General features: G+C 48.2%; 1 protein-coding gene across 1 annotated transcript; it reads left to right on the plus strand.

The window, feature by feature from the left end:
• si:ch211-157b11.8 (fibroleukin) lies at window positions 1–5,255 on the plus strand. The gene is made up of 6 exons (XM_064968409.1): window positions 1–964; window positions 1,788–1,974; window positions 2,377–2,454; window positions 2,646–2,758; window positions 3,310–3,572; window positions 4,384–5,255. The coding sequence occupies exons 1-6, from the start codon at window positions 695–697 to the stop codon at window positions 4,712–4,714; spliced, it is 1,242 nt and encodes a 413-aa protein (XP_064824481.1). The 5' UTR covers window positions 1–694; the 3' UTR covers window positions 4,715–5,255.
• Window positions 5,256–7,285: the final 2,030 nt, after the last annotated feature.

Genomic DNA, 7,285 nt, shown 5'->3' on the forward strand with positions numbered 1-7,285 from the left:
AGAGGGAGAGAGAGAGTCAGAGAGAAAGAGAGAGAGTCAGAGAGAGAGTCAAAGAGAGAGAGAGAGGGGATTGGTCAAGGAGATGGATGGATCGTGTGTGACCATGTGTCTGTGCGTGTGTGTGTGTGAGAATCAGGAGGTGTGTGCGTTAGTGCGTGCCAGACAGCAAAGAGAGGCGCAGTTATCTAGGATTTTGAGCCAAAAGAACCTCACTAACAGAAAGAGAGAGAGAAAGAGAAACAGAGGGAGAGAGAAAAAAATTGGAAGAGAAGTCGAGAGGATGAAATAGGTATATAGATAGAAACAAAGATAGAAAGAGACATACACAGAGATCGGGATTACAGTAAGATTAGATTAAAAAAAGAGATAGACATGGAGAGACAGAAAAAGATGAAGTTCACACAGAAATAGAAGAAGGTTATATGGGCAGAGAGTGGAGGGACACCATCCAAGGCTTCAAACAAAGCATCAAGCCAACAGACTCAGGAGTGGAGTAGAAACCCATCAAGTACAACAAAAAAGAAAAAAAAAGGACAAGTGACACCAAAGAGGTGTGGCCCAAATCCAAGACGCTGGCAAGGCGGAACTGCTTTAAGGTGAAAACCGGTGTCGGGAGGCACAGTAAACGACGAAACTCAGAGGTGTCTGAGAGACTGAATTCTGCCAGCTTTTCAAATTCTTTTAGGAGTTTCCCATGATTCTACTGGGCTCAATCGGCGTGGTCCCACTACTGCTGTCCCTGTGTGTGGGGGCCGTGTTGTCCCCCCCAGACGCACCCCCAGTCTGTCCCCACGCCCCTTGTAGGGACAGTTTGGTGGCCGCTCCGCCTGCGAGGATAGGGTCAGGGGGGTGTGAGGGGAGCCCTGGGACAGCGGGCTGCAGGGTGGTGGTTGCCCCCCTAGCTGCCTCCGACCCCCCTCTGAGGGAGGAACACAGACAAGAAGTCCGACAGGTCCAGCCCGAGGTGAGTGACATCACCAGGTCAATCTGAGGTCATTTCCTGTGCTTTTCCCAGTAGAATGAGTGAGGTATTGATATAACTAACTCAGGTATTGTACACACCAAACAATGAGTATTCTGAGCTGGGTGGCACAGAGGAAGGCCTGGACAATGTTTGCTCGGTAGTGGTGATTAGATAATGCTGGTGCAGAGTCTCTGAGTCTGACACACCATGTCCCTCTGGTTTGTGTGGCAGGGGTGTAAAGTTTAGGCCGCTGAAACAGTGACTATGGACATAACGGCACTCAGCCAATTAAAATGGAATTAAGCCCAACTCTGTAGCATAGTGGCATAGACACCACTGGGTACACATTGGTTGAATCAACGTTTCCACGTAATTTAAATGAAATGTCGAACCAACGTGAAATAGATGTTGAATTGACGTCTGTGCCCAGTGGGTAGTATCTGGAGTCGTAAGCATTAGTGTCAGTGGTATAGTATGTGGAGAGCGGGCAACAGGTCCCTACTCTGGGGATTAGGGGCACTCTTCACTTGGCACCACTTGACAGATGCTTTCCAGAGATAACAATCAAAGTGGGAGTAAAATTAGGTTTGGGTTTATAAATGTCCTCATCATATGGCTCTGCTGAGCTCATGCAATGACAGGTGTTCCACTGACATGGCTAGGAGGGATGTAAGCGTGACTGAGTGATTGAGTCTGTGGCAGTCATCTACTTTGCATGCCTTAGTGTCGGTTTGTGTTTGTGTGATGTGACTGTAAATGCTGGTACATGCATGTGTGTGTGTATGTCATGTCATGACTGTAATGCTGTGTGTGGTCTCTGCAGGCAGGGGATGTGTCGGAGCGTCTGGTCCAGTTGCAGCGATGTATGCATTCCTTCCAGGAGCCGGGTGCCCCCAGGGGCCAGGGAGAGGACACGCTGGGGGCCATTCTGGCTCTGATGGCTGCAGTGCTGACAGAGTGTGACCTTCACTGTCACAGCCAGGCCCTCAGGGCTATGGCCAGACGACTGGGTGAGGAGCATGGCGAACACACACATACACACACACACAGATGCACACATTGTTACTACCTATCTTCTCTCTTTCTGTGTATCCTCCTGTTCATTCTCTTGATCCCTCTCCACACAATGGCAGTGTCTCTCCTATCTCTTAAGAGGGCCACACACACTCACAGTTAACAAAGTCGTAGTGAGGCCTGGTCTGTGTCGGTCAGAGGTGAGTGCACAGGAATGCAAGGCTCTGTGTGGGATGAGTAAGGCAGATAGATAGTTCACTGGTATCTCACAACCCAGTGCACAACTCTTTAACCTTCACAAAACCACCATATAACTTCTACAACAGATCAGAAGATAACTGCTATATGTGGGATGGGTCCTCAATCTCACACAACCTCTTCTTGTTTTATGTGTTTAGAGGGGGCAGCGGTTGGGAGAGAGGGAGAGAATGACTTGCTACTACTATTGAGAAGCATCACACAACACCCTCCAACAGGTGAGAGCAGTGTGTGTGTGTGTGTGTGTGTGTGTGTGTGTGTGTGTGTGTGTGTGTGTGTGTGTGTGTGTGTGTGTTTACTTGAGTGCATGTGTGCGCATGTGCGTACAAAATCTACAGATGTAAGAGCGCAAGTGTGTGTGTGTGTGTGTGTGTGTGTGTGTGTGTGTGTGTGTGTGTGTGTGTTGCAGTTGCCCCCTCAGTGAGGCTGCATCCTCAGGACTGTGCTGAGATCTATCGTTTGGGGATCCGAGAGAACGGAATCTACACCATCCAGCCTGACCCACACAGACCTGCAGTCGAGGTACCACATAATACTTACACACACAAAATGCAAACAACCTGTTTGCTGTATGTGTGTTATGCACCATCTGTAGAGCTTGGAGGGGAACATGCAGCGAGAACAAAACAGACAAGGAGGGAGCTGATGTTACAGATTACAGTAGTAAAGCAGCCTTGTTTGTGCAAGCCAGAACGGCTCACAGGAGCAGGAGCCCATCTACTGTTTCTGTAGCATAAGGCAGCTTGATGTACACCCTCTGGACAGGATGCTAGTCTATCACAGGGCCTTACCCCAAATATATCTCCTTACTGCTGAGTGCTAAGCAGAGATGCACCGTGTTCCATTTTTACAATCTTTGGTATGACTCGGCTGGGGATGGAACTCCCAACCTTCCAATCTCATGGCGGACACTCAAACCACAAGGCCACTGATTACAGAAAAATGTCTCAATGCGTTACAAACTGTATCTCAATAATCACCCCGTATATTCTCTCTACTATTGGCAATGGTCAGGGAAACTTCATCATTATTGTGACGGATGTCCAAGAGTTGTTACCTTTGCCCCTCCCCAGGCAGAGTGTGACATGGAGACGGCGGGCGGAGGGTGGACGATGTTCCAGCGTCGGAGAGATGGCTCGGTGGACTTCAATCGGACGTGGCAGGAGTATCGCGAGGGTTTTGGTTCCCCACAGGGAGAACACTGGCTGGGGAACGCAGCGCTGCATGCTCTCACCAACACCGGTCAACACCTACTGCGTATTCAACTGGAGGACTGGCACAAGCAGAAACGCCAAGCCACCTACAACACCTTTAGAGTGGCAACAGAGACACAGAAGTAATGGAAACACACAGATAGATAGGAAGACTAAGATGGACAGTGTATATTATACACAAATTAAAGAAATTGTTTGCCTCAAAATCAAAGATGACCAAATATATATATATTTATTTTTTTACAAAAGTGGGATAATGTCAAGATCAGTTCCGGTCCCACGGCATCTGAATGTGAGGATAGACACAACCTGAAATTAGACAGTGCCTATCTTTAATGCATGTATCTGGATCTACACAACTGATGGAGTATGATGTGGACTCATCTCAACATAAGACCTCTTTGGAAGTCAGTAAACATCTGACAAACTTTGATTTTGGAGTGAACATATCTCTTTAACATATAATAAAGTAATACACTCATGGTGTTATGCTGTGTTCATAACCAAGTGGGAATGTGGCAATTTCCAGTTGTGAAGTAATAAATATGAGTTGGATGCATTCACATGCTTTGAACTCATTGAGATTGGCTAATGGCAAACAAGTTGCGGCAACTATCAACTAAATGTACAGCTGTCGTGCTCGCAAACAAATTCTATTGTTCAAAAACACTTTTAATAGATAGCTTTTTATAAATTGTATTTTGTTGTTGGATGTAACTGCCGAAAATACTGTTATTGAGGTAATTTCCTTAGGAGGTGACATCAAAGGCCTGTATGTGGGAGAAGACAGAGATCAAGGATGATAGACGAGTGTCCCACTAGTAATTACCAGTTGGAGGGGCGTTCAAGTGTATTTTCCTAGTCGTATGTGGTAAATACCACCTTCCCACTTGGTTATGAACGCTGAGTAAATGTTGTCTCTCCTTCTCCCAGGTACCGTCTGACAGCACGGGAGTACTCTGGTGACGCGGGAAATGCCCTGAGCTACAGCAAACGCTACAACCACGACGGCCGAGCGTTCAGCACCAACGACCGTGATCACGACCGCTACACCTCGGGGAACTGTGCGCAGTACTACGGTGCGGGCTGGTGGTTCGATGCCTGCCTGGCGGCTAACCTGAATGGACGGTACTACCGCGGGCGCTATAGCGGGCTGACCAACGGCATTTACTGGGGCACCTGGTACATCCTGACAGACAGCCGCAGTGGAGAGCGCTACTCCTTTAAGAGTGTGGAGATGAAGACACGCCCACGCAACTTCTAATGATGAATGACTTGGGAGCAGATTGAAATGGGACAGTGTAATGTGAAGTAGCAATCTATAAAATGTAGGCCTACTACATACTGAGTCAGGTTCTGTATCTATAAATCTAGCCTGGTCCCAGATCTGTTTGTGATGTGCTCCAGCCAGGGAAACCCTCATCTGGTTGCAGAGTGTGTGAAGGTTATTGTTAACCAGCTGATGACTGGATGTTTGATTCACTGGATGATGTTGGGATAGTGAGCCACTAAATCACTTCTTCCAGGTGTAAATATAGTGCTAAATGGAAAAGTGGTTAGATGTCTCTGTCCTTATATAATATTCAAGTATGTATTGAAGAAGTTGAATTACACCATTAACCAGCAGAATATGTGATCATAAAGGCTCATGTGTTCCTCACCCCTGCTTCATGTGTATTATCCATCATTCAAGCCATGTACTTTGCCACCCTGCATCTTTTTGTTGTTGTGATATTTAAACGGCAGTAAAGTTTTCATACAGTATATTATGCAAATCTTTCCACAAATTTGAAATGTAGAAATGTACATTGACAATCATGGCTTTAGTATAGAGAAATTATTATTGAAATACATTTCTATAACATTTGTAACCATTGACTTGAGTTATTGTGTCTCAGAATATGGTTTACCAGTATTATTTGGGGTAAATAAGATATGTCAACATATAAAACACAAAAGATGAACCGATTCTGCCTGAAAATCAGTTTGAAGTTATGTAAGAAAGGTACTTGACATCCAGGTGTCCTGTTAGGTCTACACATATGACATTCCACACAGGTTTCATTCAATCACCCAAACAAGCATATTCATTTCAACCATCTGATAATCTCTTAAGGTGTCCATATTAGGAATGCCTCAGTCTCAGCAGGAGTTGTCAATAGATCCAAACCAGGGAGAATTAGCTGACCAGGAACCTAAGTAAAGACCCCTCACCCTAAGCCTGCATCATGTAGCAAATTACATTTTACAGAGTATGTGACAGTACCTGTCTGTTGAGTACAGTACTTTAGCAAGCACCTCTTCATTTTTCAGGTCTGTAGTTTCACAGAAAATTCTAAGTTACACTATAAAACTTAGTCAGAAAGATAGTCAGAGTTTCATGGTGGCTGCTTCTCCTGTTCCCTCCCCCTTGGATAGAGGGTCAGCTGGTGCCAGGTTCATGCAGAGGGGGGCAGTTATCAGTTGGGTGATACTCAGACCCCTCAAAGCCATGGCCCGATAACATGCTAACGTGCTAATGTACAACAGAGGTGCAGCCGACAGCCAACTCAGCGCTCTCTACCCCTAGGTCTCCAGGCCCCTGTGTTCTGACTCCAGCTGTGGGATTGCTCAGCCAAACCCTAACTGTCTTTTCGTTTGAAATGATGCTATGACAGTCAACAGAGAAGAGCTCAGTTTTGGTAAAGGGCCTCCCCTTCTCCTACCACAAATAACCTGTAACAGCTTTCACACTGTCCCATACCAAAGTCCCACACAATGATGGCATTAGGAGCTCACACACTTTCTGACACACAGAGAGAGAAAGACACACACACATACTCAAATATTCACACTCACACAGACACACAGACACACACACACACTGACCCCCGGCTGGCCTTTGGAGTTGGCGTCAGACGGGCGGCTCCCTCTGGCTGTGGTTTACAGAGCTTTTTTGGGAGTTTAGAGTGTGTGTGTGAGCAGTGTGTGTGTGTGTGGGGGGGGGGGGGTGTACAGGGTGTGTGCGGGGATGTGAGTGTGTGTATGAGGGATGGTGAGGCTATGTGGGGGTGGTGGGTGAGGGGGTGGTGTGCGGGGATGTGAGTGTGTGTATGGGGGATGGTGAGGCTATGTGGGGGTGGTGGGTGTGGGGGTGTGCGGGGATGTGAGTGTGTGTATGGGGGATGGCTATGGGGGATGGTGAGGCTATGTGGGGGTGGTGGGTGAGGGGGTGTGCGGGGATGTGAGTGTGTGTATGGGGGATGGTGAGGCTATGTGGGGGTGGTGGGTGAGGGGGTGTGCGGGGATGTGAGTGTGTGTATGGGGGATGGTGAGGCTATGTGGGGGTGGTGGGTGAGGGGGTGTGCGGGGATGTGAGTGTGTGTATGGGGGATGGTGAGGCTATGTGGGGGTGGTGGGTGAGGGGGTGTGCGGGGATGTGAGTGTGTGTATGGGGGATGGTGAGGCTATGTGGGGGTGGTGGGTGAGGGGGTGTGCGGGGATGTGAGTGTGTGTATGGGGGATGGTGAGGCTATGTGGGGGTGGTGGGTGAGGGGGTGTGCGGGGATGTGAGTGTGTGTATGGGGGATGGTGAGGCTATGTGGGGGTGGTGGGTGAGGGGTGTGTGGTGAGGCGGGGGGTGGTGGGTGATGTGAGTGTGTGTATGGGGGATGGTGAGGCTATGTGGGGGTGGTGGGTGAGGGGGTGTGCGGGGATGTGAGTGTGTGTATGGGGGATGGTGAGGCTATGTGGGGGTGGTGGGTGAGGGGGTGTGTTAACTGCTTTGCCCGTTTTAGCAGTGTTCGCGACGAGCTGCCAGTCTGAGTGGCTAATAATAACAACGAGGTGGGTTAGA

Source organism: Oncorhynchus masou, chromosome 6 (assembly GCF_036934945.1).
Source record: "Oncorhynchus masou masou isolate Uvic2021 chromosome 6, UVic_Omas_1.1, whole genome shotgun sequence".
Lineage (NCBI taxonomy): Eukaryota > Metazoa > Chordata > Actinopteri > Salmoniformes > Salmonidae > Oncorhynchus > Oncorhynchus masou.